This window comes from Oncorhynchus kisutch, linkage group LG15, assembly GCF_002021735.2.
Source record: "Oncorhynchus kisutch isolate 150728-3 linkage group LG15, Okis_V2, whole genome shotgun sequence".
In the NCBI taxonomy this organism is placed as follows: domain Eukaryota; kingdom Metazoa; phylum Chordata; class Actinopteri; order Salmoniformes; family Salmonidae; genus Oncorhynchus; species Oncorhynchus kisutch.
In genome coordinates this window covers 59,480,690-59,498,041 of record NC_034188.2, presented here as the reverse complement: position 1 = coordinate 59,498,041, position 17,352 = coordinate 59,480,690, and the positions used below count along the sequence as shown (strand labels likewise).

General features: G+C 42.3%; 1 protein-coding gene across 1 annotated transcript; it reads right to left on the bottom strand.

Moving 5' to 3' along the window:
* Nucleotides 1-3,846: 3,846 nt before the first annotated feature.
* On the bottom strand, nucleotides 3,847-16,221 carry LOC109905607 (A disintegrin and metalloproteinase with thrombospondin motifs 8). Its single transcript, XM_020503074.2, has 9 exons — nucleotides 15,084-16,221; nucleotides 13,731-13,970; nucleotides 11,480-11,612; nucleotides 10,909-11,076; nucleotides 7,554-7,846; nucleotides 6,855-7,041; nucleotides 6,526-6,698; nucleotides 6,219-6,394; nucleotides 3,847-6,043 (listed from the first exon to the last, which is right to left on the bottom strand). The coding sequence occupies exons 1-9, from the start codon at nucleotides 15,834-15,836 to the stop codon at nucleotides 5,311-5,313; spliced, it is 2,856 nt and encodes a 951-aa protein (XP_020358663.1). The 5' UTR covers nucleotides 15,837-16,221; the 3' UTR covers nucleotides 3,847-5,310.
* Nucleotides 16,222-17,352: the final 1,131 nt, after the last annotated feature.

Genomic DNA, 17,352 nt, shown 5'->3' with positions numbered 1-17,352 from the left:
GTGTGTTGTGACATGTAATTGCTGATCACTACTGAGTTGCTTCTGCTCCTTTTAAAAAATTCTACATTAACCCTTTTGAAAACTGACACATTTACTGTTTTCCTATTCAAAATTCACATCTTATTTCACTACAAGACTAGTGCACATGTTATTTCCTCAAGTTTCTAACTGTAGTTATATAATCAAACAAATAATAATACGCTTTTATAAACTTAATTGCATTTTTTTTTTAAATCAAATTAATTACATATAAAATTAGGTATTTTTGATCAGGAATCAAGGTGAGACCCAAGTGCAGACCGTGTGAAGTAACAATGTTTATTGTAACACCAGGGTCAGGCAAATGACAGGTCAAGGTAGGCAGGCTAGGGGTCAGGCAGAGTTCAGTAATCCAGAGGGGGAGCAAAGGTACAGGACAGCAGGCAGGGTCTGGGACGGGCAGAGTGGTCAGGTGGGCGGGTACAAGTGCAGGACAGGCAAGGGTCAAAAACCAGGAGGAAGAGAAAAAGAGGCAGGGAAAAAGACAGGAGCTGACAGGACGAACGCTGGTAAGCTTGACAAACAAGACGACGTGGCAAAAGACAAACAAAACACAGGTATAAGTACACAGAATAATGGGGAAGATCAGGGCGTGACAATTTATACTTTTTTATTAATCCCTTTGATGCCTTGTCTTCATTCAACTTTGACTTAACTACAGTGCATCAGTAAAGTATTCAGACCCCTTGACTTTTTCCACATTGTTATGTTGCAGCCTTAAATTGTTTTTTCCTCATCAATCTACACACTGTACCCCATAATGACAAAGTGAAAACAGCTTTTTAGATAAAAATAAAAAACCTGATTTACATAAGTATTCAGACACTTTGCTATGAGACTCTAAATTGAGCTCAGGTGCATCCTGTTTCCATTTATTTTCCTTGAGATGTTTCTACAACTTTATTGGAGTCCACCTGTGGTAAATTCAATTGATTGGAAATTATTTGGAAAGGCACACCTGTCTATATAAGGTCCCACAGTTGACAGTGCATGTCAGAGCAAAAACCAAGCCATGAGGTCGAAGGAATTGTCCGTAGAGCTTTGAGACAGGATTGTGTTGAAGCACAGATCTGGGGAAGGGTACCAAAACATTTCTGCAGAATTGAAGTTCCCCAAGAATACAGTGGCCTCCATCATTCTTAAATGGAAGAAGTTTGGAACCACCAAGACTCTTCCTAGAGCTGGCCGCCCAGCCAAACTGAGCAATCGGGGGAGAAGGGCCTTGGTCAGGGAGGTGACCAAGAACCCGATGATCACTCTGACAGAGCTCCAGAGTTCCTCTGTAGAGACGGGAGAACCTTCCAGAAGGACAACCATCTCTGCAGCACTCAACCAATCAGGTCTTTATGGTAGAGTGGCCAGACGGAAGGCATATGACTCGCTTGGAGTTTGCCAAAGGCACCTAAAGGACTCTAACCATAAGAAACAAGATTCTCTGGTCTGACGAAACCAAAATTTAACTCTTTGGCCTGAATGCCAAGCATTACGTCTGGAGGAAACCTGGAACCCTCCCTACGGTGAAGCATGGTGGTGGCAGAATCATGCTGTGGGGATGGTTTTCAGTGGCAGGGACTGGGAGACTAGTCAGGATTAAGGGAAAAATGAAGGTTCACCTTTCAGCAGGACAACGACCCTAAGCAAACAGCCAAGACAATGCAGGAGTGGCTTCAGGACAAGTCTCTGAATGTCCTTGAGTGGCCCAGCCAGAGCCCAGACTTGAACCTGATCAAACATCTCTGGAGAGACCTGAAAATAGCTGTGCAGCGATGCTCCCCATCCAACCTGCCAGAGCTTGATAGGATCTGCAGAGAAGAATGGGAGAAACTCTCCAAATACCAGTTTGCCAAGCTTGTTGTGTCATACCCAAGAAGACTTGAGGCTGTAATCGCTGGCAAAAGTGCTTCAACAAAGTACTGAGTAAAGGGTCTGAATGCTTATGTAAACGTGATCAGTTTTTCATTTTTAATACATTTGTAAAAAGTTCTATAAACCTGTTTTTGCTTTGTCATTATGGGGTATTGTGTGTAGATTGATGAAGGAAAACAAACAATTTAATTCATTTTAGAAAAAAGCTGTAAAGTAACAAAATGTGGAAAAAGTCAAAGGGTCTGAATATTTTCCGAATGCACTGTAGCTTCAGATACTCCTTTTTGTTTCTGTACCCCATAACCTTTTAGAAAATAAAGACAAGCACAAGAGAGCCAATTCTAAGCCATTATTGTTACATAGACACTACTGCACAAATAGGTTGTAGTAATTCAGTAGTACTTTTTCATGAGGGGAGGCCCAGGCTTTTGTGGCACCTTTGCATCGCAGGATCCATGGATCAAGCCCCTGTTACAGCTCACTCTCCCTCTCCACATTGTCCTGTTACAGTTTAAGATTTTTCATAAACTGTAGGTGGCTTTGACAGGGTTTGCAGCTCCCTGTGTGTAAGGCCCTAAACCAGTAGCCCAACTGGGACTTGAACACGGGTCTCTGTCAGTCCAACACCTGATCACCAAGAGGTCCAAACCCATTGAAGAGGTTGCTTTGTAGCCTACTAGGCCACTAGAAACACTTATTTTCTTACCCCATTGTATTATGTAGTCAACCCACTGGGCACAAGCATCAATTCAACCTCTATTTCATGTTGGTTCAACATAATTTCATTGAAATGACATGGAAACAGCGTTGATTCAACCAGTGTGCCCAGTGGGAAGCCCATTAGCATCCCATTGAATTACCCTACGAATACATGAGCAGAATCCATCAGCTGTGCCCAAAAAACATTGTGTGGAAATGACAATGGAATTTCTTTTGCATTTGATTTGTCATGTATCCAAAGCAATTAGCTATAATTTCTGCAGGCACAGCTGCAGGTTAATCTCAGAATAGGTTATTGTTATACTTTGGTCAAGAGTCTGCAGACACAATTCTGGACCATTCTAGTGGATGATACTAGAGATAGTCCATTAGCCTCTGAATTCTTCTGTTTGGATGAGGATCATGCTGTCAAATAGCTCCTTTCATATTGACTACGGTACCTCAAAGCTAACTGATCAAGATGTTTTCATGTAATACAATAAACCCATAAATGCTAGCCAGATGAACAGAAATTATGGACCAAGGATAATTTAAAACATACTTTCATTGTCTGATGTATGTCTGTCATATTGTATAAAGGATTGGAGACAGGCGCAGGAATACATAATAGGGTGTTTTAATACTCCACCCAAAAATACAACATGCCATGAAAGGCACAGGGACGAAGCCCAAAACAAACATGTATACAAAAACACAGGGATGTAACCCAAACAAGAGAGAGGTAAAACATCTAATAAATACACGGGACGAGACCCGCAATACACTACACAGGACAAGACCCGTAATAACAAGTGCACAATACACGCAGCACGAAAGCCGAAATAAAGCACAGGTACTCACAGACCAACGGACATGGGAACGATAACTGACAAGACAACGGTAAAGAGGGCACATATATAGAATTACTAATCAGGGAAAATGGAATCAGGTGTGCGTAATGAGACAGTTCAGTGACGCCTAGAGGCCGGTGGCGTAGATCTCCTGAACTGGTGCACAGAAAGAGCAGCAGTACCGGGGTAATCCGTGACAATCTAATGATTGTCCCATCTAATGAGAAGATTGAACAATGTGTGTAGTTTGCACATATTTTTATTCTCTGTGTTTAACCAGCAGACTGCAGTGGAAGGAGAAGCAGGCCTGATGTAGGCCAGACATACCTAAAGTCGGTCATTAACTTTCCAAACGGGTAAAAACAAGACACTCAATGCTTACAGCATATAGTAAAATGTGATGTATTTTACCATTTTATTGTAGACATAAATCTCAAAGACAGCAGCATCTGAAAATGTTATAATTTCATGTCCAAGGTAAAAACTTTACAAAAATAAATAGCTTTAAAAAAAGATAGCTAAAATAATAATAATAATATAGTATGGTCCTTCACTGAAGGTATATCATATTGCCTTTTTTGTTTTATGACATACAAAACTGGAATGAGAAATCAAACATATACATAGACATCTGACAAACAATAGAGCATTCTTCGCATTATGAATAATAACATTTTAAAACACAACTATGAAATTATTACAAAGGAGTTGTTCTTTATGCAAATAGATCATATTTTACACATGTTTATAATGAATTTGGGTGTATTTCCAATTCTCTGTAGCCATAGAATTTCTTTAAAACACTACATAAAAAAAAGGTACAGAGCAGAGGAAAAGTCCACTGTTACACTTTTGCCTCAGATCAGATTCCTGACCATTGTCTATGCTAAACAACATTTTACACAAAGAAAGTGTAAACTCAAACTAAAGTATTTTTTTAATGAACACTAAAATGTCTCGTTCATTCTTACTAACTATGCTGGTTGCTTTTTTGTTACAAAGTACATTCTTCTATTTAGTGTCTGTCAACGTCTAATCTCGGAAGCCCAGATCTAAAATCGTAATTGCGTCAGATTATGTTACGTAGTCCGTCCATGAGACATTAGTTAATAGAAGACCTAATCACCTGTATGATTTGAATGATAATGGGAGAATTAACATTTATCTGGAAGCATATCAGTACCACATATCATTAATCAATAAGATAGCAGATTTGAGCTTTTTTTTATCTTTTTTTTTACAGGCATTAACAGAATCTCACATTTAGAAAGAAAAAAAAAATCCAAAGGAAATGAAACAAAAGAGCAAACCACAAATAAAGTAGGTATTCTACAAAGTTTTCCATATTGTGTACCTAAACAAATGCGTACACAAACCCCTTTTACTCTAAATAATAAGCACTAAGTAGTTGTCTTGCAATGGTAATGTCACATGTTATGGTACAAATAGTATGCCTTCAGACTAACTTTATTTGCCCAGGTCATTTATTGGCTCGGAGTCTTTGACTGTATAGTTCTGGGTTATATGCTGGAAAATTGAGGTATATTTAACCGCAATGGTGTTTGTCAGTAGGTTTTCTGCAAAGTAATAGCTTTTCGGAGAGAATAATAAGTTGCACACAGTACCTTTGTCTATTTGATCAAAACATGTACATCCTGAGGTAGATCTCTATTGGTTGAAACTTCTCTAGTGGTTGTAAAACAAAGTCACAGGCCAGTGCCCTGAACCTGTCCGGGTTAGTTAGTGCACTCTTAATTTCCTAACTAGGGTTTTCCTGCTTTTCTCTAAAGCACGGTCGGGTCGGAGTGGTTAAGGGTCCACTACACTACCCCTACCAAAGTTCATTGGCTCCTCGCTAGCACATTTGGTAAACACACTCTCCCGACACTGGCGCGGGTTGCTTATTGGTGTCGCACTTCTCCGACTCGACAGTCTTGCCGGTGTAGTCTATACAGACAACACTGCGTCGGCGTTCCCCCTGGCCACAAGTTTGTGAACAGGACGACCAAGGCCCCATTTGCCAGATGGGGCACGGCAGATCAGCACAGGGTCTGATATCTGTGGGTTTCAGGTCCTTATCACAGGTATTGGAATGGAAACCAGCGTTGTCTCTGCATTCGACGTTCCTTCGGGACCACCCAGAGCCGCAACTCTTGGAGCACTCTGACCATTCGCCCAAACGCCACTGGGGCACACCGAAAGCCTGGATCATATGCAGCGAAGCCTTTCTCTCTTTGGATTTAGTGAAAGACACATCTTTGGGGATAAAGAATGTGTATTTGACCTTGGGTGGAGATGCCTCCCCAGCAGTGGCCAGCAACTGGATGGTGATGGCCTCCCTCAGTTGTCTGAAGCTCTGGATTCTCTCCAAGGTGGTGGACGAGCCACTGTACTTCAGCACAGCCCCGAGAACAGGGATATCCTGCTCCACCGTGGACACAGAGAAGTTACCATTCAGTATGTAGCCACCGCGCTCTCGCTTGACCGCCAGGTAGTTTCCATCGTGTTTGATGTTCCTATGGCTACGCTGTTTGATGTCAATATTGGTAGCCCCGACAGGAATGGTCACAATGTCGCTGTAGCCGTAACTGAAAGAAAGAAGCTAAATGTCTCATTACAGCTGTAATCACATCAGCAGCACAAAAGACTATCAACCAATAATACTTTCTAAATATGCCTATTATTTAGTCTGGATCATAATAGCTATTAGGGTCATACATGCTTGTTGCCAGAAATGTAATTGGAATATTTAGGTGTACTCACGTGGCTTTGTTGTATGAACCAGTGATCTTCCTGCAACTGAGGCCATCCCCACCACACAAGCCACACTTGTCAAGCCTCTTGTTGGAGCCGATCTCTTTGTCACAGCCCGCCTTGACACATTGGCCTTGTACACAGACAGACGTAGTGTCGGGACCACATGTGGTGCCGTCGACAACCTATGGACCACAAATGCAAAGTTGACGTCTCAATTGACTAAACACTGTGATTCACCAAACAGTGAAGGCAAGCTGTAAAATTATTTATTTACAGTGGCTAACTTTCTACAGATGACTTTCAGTCAACATACCTTGGCTTCAAAGACTTTGAATTCACTGCTGCCTTTGGCCCGGCAGAAGAGTTTACACCTGTCCCGGGGCGACACACCAGCGTACTTTGGAATCCATTGCTTCATGTTCCCCAGAATGTCCAGATAGTTGAAGGTGTTGTACTTCTCACACTGCTCCTCTCTAAAACTCTTCGCTAATGTTGGAGAAAATGACAAAGCAAAAAAATTATAATAATCCATCGAACTAATATCAAAGCAGAGACATTTATTGAAAAACCTAGGTTACAAACGTCACTATAGCTCACCACTATATAAAAAAAGTGAAATGCTATAGTGCAAGTATGGCTTACCATCATTATCCTCACACGCCTGGGTGTTGCAAGACTGGTACTGAACTCTCTGGCCCTCGCAGTATTTTCCGCCGTTCTGGGGCACAGGATCTGTGCACTCCCTGTAGGAGAACTCCACCCCCCCCCCACATGTCCTGGAGCACTGTTGCCATGGCCCCCAAGCGCCCCAGCCACCATCCACAACCACCTGTGGTAAAGCCAAAACGTAACAGATTGAGTACTGAGTGCCTTGATAACATGAGCCGTCCAACTCAACCACACTCTAGGCTGAGACATCAGCGTCTCTTGGCATGCCATGACTTGGGTAAATCTGTCAGTCAGTGTGGCACGCTTCTGCTGTCTACCACATTCCTGCCCTGTGTGTCACCACTTGCAGAACCCGTTGCGCCCTTGGCAATACTAAACTGTGTGTGGTCATGTGTGTGTTTTCACAAGCTTTTATTAGTGGGTGAGAAAAAAGTATATTTACTGCCAGCATGTCAGTTTATAAATCAAATTTATCGACATGCTAAAGAGCTTGTACTCTCAAAAGTCTTCCTTACAATGCAGGAAGGAAATACTCTATCACAGATCAATTAATACACATACAGTAACTAACAAGGCATTCTGAGCCAGTGTTGATATCAAAATGCAATACTACAAGACCAAATATGGGGGATTTTTTTTCTCCCCCCTTTTCTGAGAAAAACTAGGGCTTACCTTTGGCTGTGTGACCTCGTGGGCTGCCATGCATGCACCGTGCAGACAGCTCTTGTTGGTGGCGCACGTGGTGCCATCCGCCCAGTGGAGGCTGCCGTTTCTGGTGGTGCAGTGGGGCTTGCCCTCCTCCCGGCACCACAGCTGGCTGCAGACGTCACTGTCAGAGGTGTTGGGGCAATGCACAAACTCCTCCCCAAACATCTGCTGGCACTGGCGGTCGAGGCCGTATGTGGTGCCTGGAAGTACACTGGGTAACGGTAAGATGCTCTCCGGTGGATCCAAGAGGCAGTCGCCTGTGATTCAACACACAAGAGGTCTGTTTTAAAAAATCTGAAGGTTGTATAATGTGGAGATTTGACAGTGACAGAAGCTGACTTTGTTGGAGTCTTCTCACAGACACATTCTGAACAGTTGAAGCTTCTCAAACCCATGATTACCTAAACTCAGCAAGAAAAGAAACATCCTCTCACTGTCAACTGTTTAATTTCAGCAAACTTTAACATGTGTAAATATTTGTATGAACAGAACAAGATTCAACAACCGAGACAAACTGAACAAGTACCAAAGACATGTGACTAACAGAAATTGATTAATGTGTCCCTGAACAAAGGGAGGGTCAAAATCAAAAGTAACAGTCTGTATCTGGTGTGGCCACCAGCTGCATTATGTACTGCAGTGCATCTCCTCCTCATGAACTGCACCAGATTTGCTGTGAGATGTTACCCCTCTCTTCCACATAGGCACCTGCAAGTTCCCAGACATTTCTGGGGGGAATGGCCCTAGCCCTCACCCTCCAATCCAACAGGTCCCAGATGTGCTCAATGGGTTTGAGATCCAGGATCTTTGCTGGCCATGGCAGAACACTGACATTCCAGTCTTGCAGGAAATCACGCACAGAACGAGCACTATGGCTGGTGGCATTGTCATGCTGGAGAGTCATGTCAGGATGAGCCTGCAGGAAGGGTACCACATGAGGGAAGAGGATGTCTTCCCTGTAACGCACAGTGTTGAGATTCCCTGCAATGACAATAAGCTCAGTCCGATGATGCTGTGACACACCGCCCAAGACCATGATGGACCCTCCACCTTCAAATCGATCTCACTCCAGAGTACAGGCCTCAGTGTAACGCTCAATCATTCGACAATAAACACGAATCCGACCATCACCCCTGATGAGACAAAACCGCGAGTCATCAGTGAAGAGCACTTTTTGCCAGTCCTGTCTGGTCCAGCGACGATGGGTTTGTGCCCATAGGAGACATTGTTGCCAGTGAGGTCTGGTGAGGACCTGCCTTCCTACAACAGGCCTACAAGCCCTCAGTTCAGCCTCTCTCAGCCCATTGCGGACGGTCTCAGCACTGATGGAGGGATTGTGCATTCCTGGTGTAACTCGGGCAGTTGTTGCGGCAGTTGTTGCCATCCTGTACCTGTCCCATAGGTGTGATGTTAGGATCTACCAATCCTGTGCAGGTGTTGTTACACGTGGTCTGTCACTGCGAGGACGATCAGCTGTCTGTCCTGGCTCTGTGTAGTGCTGTCTTAGGCATCTCACAGTACGGACATTGCAATTTATTGCCCTGGCCACATCTGCAGTCCTCATGTCTCCTGCAGCATGCCTAAAGCACGTTCACACAGATGAGCAAGGACCCTGGGCATTTTTCTTTTGGTGTTTTTCAGAGTCAGTAGAAAGGCCTCTTTCGTGTCCTAAGTGTTCATAACTGTGACCTTAATTGCCTACCGTCTGTAAGCTGTTAGTGTCTTAACGACCGTTCCACAGGTGCATGTTCATTAATTTTTTATGGTTCATTGAACAAGCATGGGAAACAGTGTTTAAACCCTTTACAATGAAGATCTGTGAAGTTATTTAGATTTTTACAAATTATCTTTGACAGGGTCCTGAAAAAGGGACATTTATTTTTTTGCTGAGTTTATTTGTAGAAATGTTCAATGAGCTTTAGTGTGATGGTGTTCTTGACCCAGTGATCAGACCACATTCTTAGCCACATACGCTCTCTTTGGAATCACTGACTAACTGATAAAGAACATTTGCTTGTAACAGCTGTTACTTCAAATGTACAGTGCATTCGGTATTCCGACCCCTTGACTTTTCACATTTTGTTACGTTACAGCCTTATTCTAAAATTGAGTAAAATGGTTGTTTTTCCTTCTCAAATCTATGCACAGTAACCCATAATGACAAAGAAAAAACTGATTTTTAGACATTTCTAAAAAGGCCATACCATAAAGACCTGATTAGTGGAGTGCTGCAGAGATGGTTGTCCTTCTGGAAGGTTCTCCCATATCCACAGAGGAACTCTATAGCTCTGTCAGAGTGTCACCTCCCTGACCAAGGCCCTTCTCCTGCGATTGCTCAGTTTGGCCAGGCGGCCAGCTCTAGGAAGAGTCTTGGTGGTTCCAAACTTCTTCCATTTAAGAATGATGGAGGCCACCGTGTTCTTGGGGAACTTCAATTCTGCAGAAATGTTTTGGTACCCTTCCCCAGATCTGTGCCTCGACAAAATCCTGTCTCGGAGCTCTACGGGCAATTCCTTTTGCTCGGACTTGCACTGTCAACTGTGGGACCTTATATAGACAGGTGTGCCTTTCCAAATCATGTCTAATCAATTGAATTTACCACAAGTGGACTCCAATCAAGATGTAGAAACATCAAGGATGATCAATGGAAACAGGATGCACCTGAGCTCAATTTCGAGTCTCAAAGCAAAGGGTCTGAATACTTATCTAAATGTTGTATTTTATGGAAATTGTATATTTCATAACTTTGCAAACATGACTAAATACCTGTTTTCATTTTGTCATTATGGGGTATTATGTGTAGATTTGAGGATTTTTTTAAATAAGGCTGTAACGTAACAAAATCAAGGGGTCTGAATACTTTCCGAATGCACCGTATCTCCATATTGAGATTTTTTTGCAACTGCAGAGAGTATTTTGCATATAAGCAAACCTGAGGTGAGAAATTAGGTAACATTGTGAACACTTGTGAAGCCCGCAGGTATAATGCTTTTAAACTTGTTATAAGCCTACTGGAAGAGTATTTTCAGTGGCCATATTTAGTTTAATTGGGTAGATATTGTAAAAGAAAATAGAGAAGTGAAAACTGGGCCCTCATACAAGTGGTTTAACCTAGACGGCTCTAGTAAAAACAGAAGGCTCTAGTATAAAAAATATATTTAAAAAATACATATTTTTTTTTTTAAATCGGTCTTTAAAATGTATATCGGATTTCATTCACGTCCAGCCTTCTGACGACACTTCCTCCTAGGAAGTGTTACCAAATCAGTTTTATTTGCCTACATCAGAGTTGTCAGTGTTGTTTGTCAGCATGACATACCGTGTCCGTTGTCAAAGAACTCCGTGATGTAGAGAGCACTGCAAGGGGACCAAGGGAAAGTCTTGTTGAGGTGAACGAACAGAGGGGCCATCATGTGATGGCCGCCTAGATTCCCAAACATCCTCTCGCAATTCTTGGAGTCGTCGTGAGGCATACTCAGCACATGGCCTAAAGGAGAACAATACTGTATCAGTATTCAGTACCGATCATGGGACGAAAGGGGCACCCTGAAAACCCATTCAAATTAAATGTGAACCATTTAAGGTATGCTATGGAAGTAAAGTTACTAATAGTTTAGATCTACATTAGGCTTGGGGGTTGACTATCTTAACAAGTTCTTATCTCCTTAGACCACACAATTATTAGTTGTAGGCTAACAAACTTTTGCATAATCTTTCGGCTCATGGGTGTGCCCCTTTCTGTCCAAATTAAGTTATTTGTAGACAATATTTCTGTGCATATAGAGGAACATTTTTGACAAGAGGCTAAATGTATGTATACCTATAGTATCTTTATATATGGTCACTATTGAAGTTTGAGAAAGTATATTTTTTTAATGCCCAAGTCATACCAAGTTCATGGGCAGCAGTGAAGGCTGCTTGAAGTCCATTGTCCTCAATGACAGAGCAACTCCTTTTTGGATCGCACATGGTTCCCACATCAGCAACTCCTAGGGTGTCACAACTCTGATGTCCACAAATATCCTGGAAGATAGACAGCAGCAGTTTCAAACAGTGAATCTTTAGACAGCATTTGTATTTGTCCCTGGTTGTTTTTTCTCTCCACTTTTCCATTATAAAATGAAGCAAATAAATATTCCTGGCAGACAGAAGCAGATCTATGATGTGGGGAAAGTAAAGGTGTGGTATCAGAGATATACACTGCTCAAAAAAATAAGGGAACACTAAAATAACACATCCTAGATCTGAATGAATGAAATATTCTTATTAAATACTTTTTTCTTTACATAGTTGAATGTGCTGACAAAAAAACAAAAAAAAACACACAAAAATGAGCAATGGAAATCAAATTTATCAACCCATGGAGGTCTGGATTTGGAGTCACACTCAAAATTAAAGTGGAAAACCACACTACAGGCTGATCCAACTTTGATGTAATGTCCTTAAAACAAGTCAAAATGAGGCTCAGTAGTGTGTGTGGCCTCCACGTGCCTGTATGACCTCCCTACAATGCCTGGGCATGCTCCTGATGAGGTGGCGGATGGTCTCCTGAGGGATCTCCTCCCAGACCTGGTCTAATGCATCCGCCAACTCCTGGACAGTCTGTGGTGCAACGTGGCGTTGGTGGATGGAGCGAGACATGATGTCCCAGATGTGCTCAATTGGATTCAGGTCTGGGGACTGGGCGGGCCAGTCCATAGCATCAATGCCTTCCTCTTGCAGGAACTGCTGACACACTCCAGCCACATGAGGTCTAGCATCGTCTTGCATTAGGGGGGGACCCATGGCCAACCGCACCAGCATATGGTCTTACAAGGGGTCTGAGGATCTCATCTCGGTACCTAATGGCAGTCAGGCTACCTCTGGTGAGCACATGGAGGGCTGTGCGGCCCACCAAAGAAATACCACCCCACACCATGACTGACCCGCCAAACCAGTCATGCTGGAGAATGTTGCAGGCAGCAGAACGTTCTCCACGGCGTCTCCAGACTCTGTCACGCCTGTCACGTGCTCAGTGTGAACCTGCTTTCATCTGAGAAGTGCACAGGGCGCCAGTGGCGAATTTAGCGGAGGTAGCGGTCCTGCTGCTGGGTTGTTGCCCTCCTACAGCCTCCTCCACGTCTCCTTATGTACTGGCCTGTCTCCTGGTAGCGCCTCCATGCTCTGGACACTACGCTGACAGACACAGCAAACCTTCTTGCCACAGCTCACATTGATGTGCCATCCTGGATGAGCTGCACTACCTGAGCCTCTTGTGTGGGTTGTAGACTCCGTCTCATGCTACCACTAGAATGAAAGCACCGCCAGCATTCAAAAGTGACTAAAACATCAGCCAGGAAGCATAGGAACTGAGAAGTGGCCTGGTCACCACCTGCAGAACCACTCCTTTATTGGGGGTGTCTTGCTAAATGCCTATAATTTCCACCTGTTGTCTATTGCATTTGCACAACAGCATGTGAAATTTATTGTCAATCAGTGTTGCTTCCTAAGTGGACAGTTTGATTTCACACAAGTATGATTGACTTAGAGTTACATTGTGTTGTTTAAGTGTTCCCTTTATTTTTTTGAGCAGTGTATTTCAACAACATGCCTTTCCCTTCACATGTCAGGATGGCTCTCTGTAACTGAGATACATGTTTCCTGGGGAATATGACCCAAACCACAAGACACAACTATACATGATTCAAAGGACATCTGGACTTAGAGCGACATGCTAAATTCAACTCAGCATGTGTACACCTTGTTTTGCAGAAGCATCACTCACTGGAGACCACATGTACAAACTACTTCCAATTTAGGTCTCGAGTTTTTGGTTTATCTTATGACAAGACGTGGCACACATTCTTTGGCAGGTCAAATTCAGGGCAGCAACATCACACCCACACTCTGGCCATTTTAAGGATGACATCGTCACTCAAGGCTGATTTGTAACCATTCTAAAAATAGCTCATAGGAGAGCCTTCAGCCCTATTTGTTTCAAAGCTCATCCGATCTGATTCATTGACACAGGCAATTGTGTTTCATTAGAGATCACATAATAAAATATGACATTATTTCATTAACTCTCCAAACCATATGGTAAGATGGTTATGGAATAAGTGGTTGGGGAAAACCTGTGACATTGATGCAGGCAGTGCTCACCTCTCGGGTAAAAAGCAGAGCAGTGTCGTAGTGCTCAGGATGCCTCTGGCTGGCCGGGTTGAACTGTTGTTGCCAGGCACAGAAATTACGCAGAGCGACTCCCCCGTTATTGGAGAGTGACGGTCCAACCTCCTCGTCTTCCACCACCACCATTTTCACCACCACCATGTGGACAGGGTTCTTGATACTGGGATGTTTGTAAAGCTGGGCTGCCACAGAGACCAAGGTCAGGATATAGTGCTGGATCAAGGGAGGACAACAGGCAGTTAGATATTAGAGATTACAAGGCAACACTGTTGGTGATGATTTAAGCTAAAATCCTAAAATCCTAAAACTAAGTGAGTGAAATAACAGCGAGACTGAAATTAAACACATACAGTACCAGTCAAATGTTTGGACACACCTACTCATTCCAGGTTCTTTATTTTTACTATTATTTTACAATGTACAAAATAGTAAAAAATTAAGAAAAACCCTTGAATGAGTAGGTGTCCAAACTTTTGATTGGTACTGTATACAAAAAAAGGAAGTATCCTTAAAAATGTCAAATGCTCTTTATCATTTACATGCCCCCAACATTGTTTTAATGGTGATGCTCACAGCTAAGTCATAAAGAATGCGGAAAGAAATTACTGCCAAAGTATAATTCTCCTGACTGACTTCAGATGTTTCCCAATCCCCTCATTAATCTATATTAACTCTTTTTTTTTATGATCTCATTACTCCAACTTAGTTTACACCATGCATATCAGATAAATAGCAAGTGTGGAGAGCCTAGTCTTGCATAACAGAGCAGAAACATTGTTTCTGCATCCAAAATATAGCCTAGCATTATTTCAATTGAAACAGAAATGAGTTTTTCTTCTTTAAAGCATTTGATTGTGGGTGTTTCCGCATTGGGAGTTGGATTGATTTTAAACCTTTAACTAGCCTGTTAAGAAATCTGTACCCAGTGGGAAGTTGTCGTTTCAACGTCTAGTTTTGATTTACATTTGGTTGAGTTGTCAACTGACAGTGAATTAAACGTGAAATCAACAGCAAATGTCACCATGTCATTGGATTTAGGTTAAAAGTTGGGTGGAAAAAAATAGGAAATGCCCTTGCATTGACTTTGTGTTAATTCACTCAGTTTCCCACGTTAATTCAGTCATCACATTTTTTTTGGGGGGGGGGGGGTTAAATTATGTGGAAACAACTTTGATTCAACCAGTTTTTGTGTGCAAGAAAGTGTCATTGCAATTATAATGTAGTAAATGATCAATATAGAATTGTGACAGTATGGCACTTTCATTTTTGTTAAATGCAATCAAATGAGTGAATCAGCATGGGCTATATTACTCGAATATATCCTACCTTTATCTCATCTCCATAGAAATGTGTCATCGACGTGTCTGCAACCACCAGCGTCTCAATAAATCGTGGTGCTGATACAAAGCGTTTCCCTCGTAATTGTCTCACGGGATCTTTTTTCTCATGCAGAAAACCTTCGTTGTCTGCTTTTACATTACTCTCCTCCCTCAGTTGATCAAAGACAGTTTTAGTGTGATTTGGTGCTTCTGTGGGCGTCCTTCTTTTGATCAAATGTAACTGTTCAGTGGACCTCTCCCTTTTCCCTGAGCCGAGCACTTTGGGCTCAATTAAATACTCATCCCCGTCTGTAACAAACGATCCAAGGATGCCATAACAGATACTGACCGCAACAACAGAATCTTGGTTGGAGTCCACAGTCCCCGAATAAAAACAGCTTCTCAAATCTCTTTCTATCTGCTCAGTCTTGTTTATCAAGTTGTGAAAGTCAGTTTCAGTTTCAGAGTGTCTCCCCTGGGCACCTGAGGCGCTGCGTAAAGCGTGGATATCTTTAGCTTTGATGCGTTGAATTGTCAGTGTAGGAGATAAGAAACTGTTATCCGGGCTTAAATTCAAAGTGAAATCGCGGCCAAAGGCACTGAGTCTAAACCTCGGCTGTTCTTCACTTCGTTTCCAAAAACGACCGCTGCTTCTTCCATTTATCCGGACAGGTACAATTTCCTCGGATTCAAACAATTTCGAAAGTGATTTGTCTATTACGCACAGAACTAGTAAAACGAAACACCGTTTTGAATACATCTTCTGCAACGTAAATTGCACTCAAAAAGCTATTAAAACAAAGACAAGCTTTCAACCGAAATTCCGGACCAAGCCCATACGCAGCTGGACTCGTCAATTGATAGTGTCTGTAGTCGGTAGAAAATCTTTAGTCACTGCTATTTTTAGTCTTGGCGACCTCTTAACTAAAATATTTTTTCATCAATATAATGTAACAAAAATCCAATGTTGTATAGTCAGTCTGTGTCGAGAATGTCTGTTATTTTTAGTTTAATTGTGTGATCTTCATTGCTATTATAGCGGAGCTAAAATACTGTTCTACCACTCGGCAGCACCACTGAATACTAGGAGTAGCAGCGGTATTTATACTTTCTTGTCTTCCCTGGACAGAAGAGGATTGTTTTTTATATCACTCGTTGCCTCAAATTCTCCTCCCACTCGTACCTCATGAGAAACTCTTGGAATCAACGGATCCAATGAGAATAGACCAACCCCCCCGTCTGAAATAGCTGCAGTTCGACAACCCTGCAACTAATATTAACTCGGCATAGGCCTGCAGCACATGACGCTTCAACCTGGACACCCATACTATAATTTAAGGGCTCGGTCAGTTATTTCTGAACTTTGAGTGACTGCCAGTGCAGTGACCCCCAAGTGACTCCCATATGTAGGCCATAGCATATCCATCACGACCATGGTCCTCATCAGTCGAATAAATCAATGATAAAGGGATATCATGGAATACATTAGAGAATTATCTTTAAGAGATAGTCAAAACTGTAATATAACGTAACAAATTAACGCTGATATTACGTTGGGCTCATAAGCTTCGAGGTGGCATTGGCAAAGAGACATGTTAGCGCTACATAAAAAGTAGGTTATTTTAGGTAAGGTTATGAGGAAGCATTTCAACCACAAGGTGGTAGCATTTGATTACTAAATAATGACATGCCTTTTACGCGAGGGAATGACCAGAGATGGGCACTCTACTGCAGGCGCAACAGGTGTCGCTCTTTTTTAAGCTATAGCCTATGTACTGCACACTGGAACAGGTTAGAGAAACATAAGTGATTTTTGTTGGAAATATTATTAGACTATTTCTCAATCAATCTTGGGTGTACTTGCATTACGCATGGAATTTGAACTGTTAGGTCATTAAGCCTAGTTACCCTGTACGATAATTAGATTGTAAAATATTATAGTTTAATTAATCGATTAGTTATGCCAGATTAAGTCATATTAGTTTCACCTGAATCTATAACTCACACTGTACAATTGGTCTGAACAATGTTTTTTTTTTTTTTTACCAAAACTGTACTTTTGTGGTAGGTGATGAGTGTTCAACCTATCGCGTCAGAGACGCACTTTTGGTTCTGATAGTGGGACGAGACAGTTCAGCTCTTGCCACATGTGATAATAATATTTAGAGCGCTACAAGTGGCTGCGGTTTAAAAGCATAAACCAAGGGGATAGACTATGTCCAACTAGCTTTTCTCAGCACCTCCCCGAATTTCCGTTGACAGTTCTCAATGTTTAT

Coding starts and splice junctions, on each gene's coding strand:
- LOC109905607 (XM_020503074.2), bottom strand. CDS start 15,836: ATGTATTCAAAACGGTGTTTCGTTTTACTAGTTCTGTGCGTAATAGAC. Junction 7,847..10,908: donor GTTCTTTGACAACGGACACG/GTATGTCATGCT, acceptor GTTGAATCACAG/GCGACTGCCTCTTGGATCCA. Junction 6,699..6,854: donor GGCGTGTGAGGATAATGATG/GTAAGCCATACT, acceptor CTCCAACATTAG/CGAAGAGTTTTAGAGAGGAG.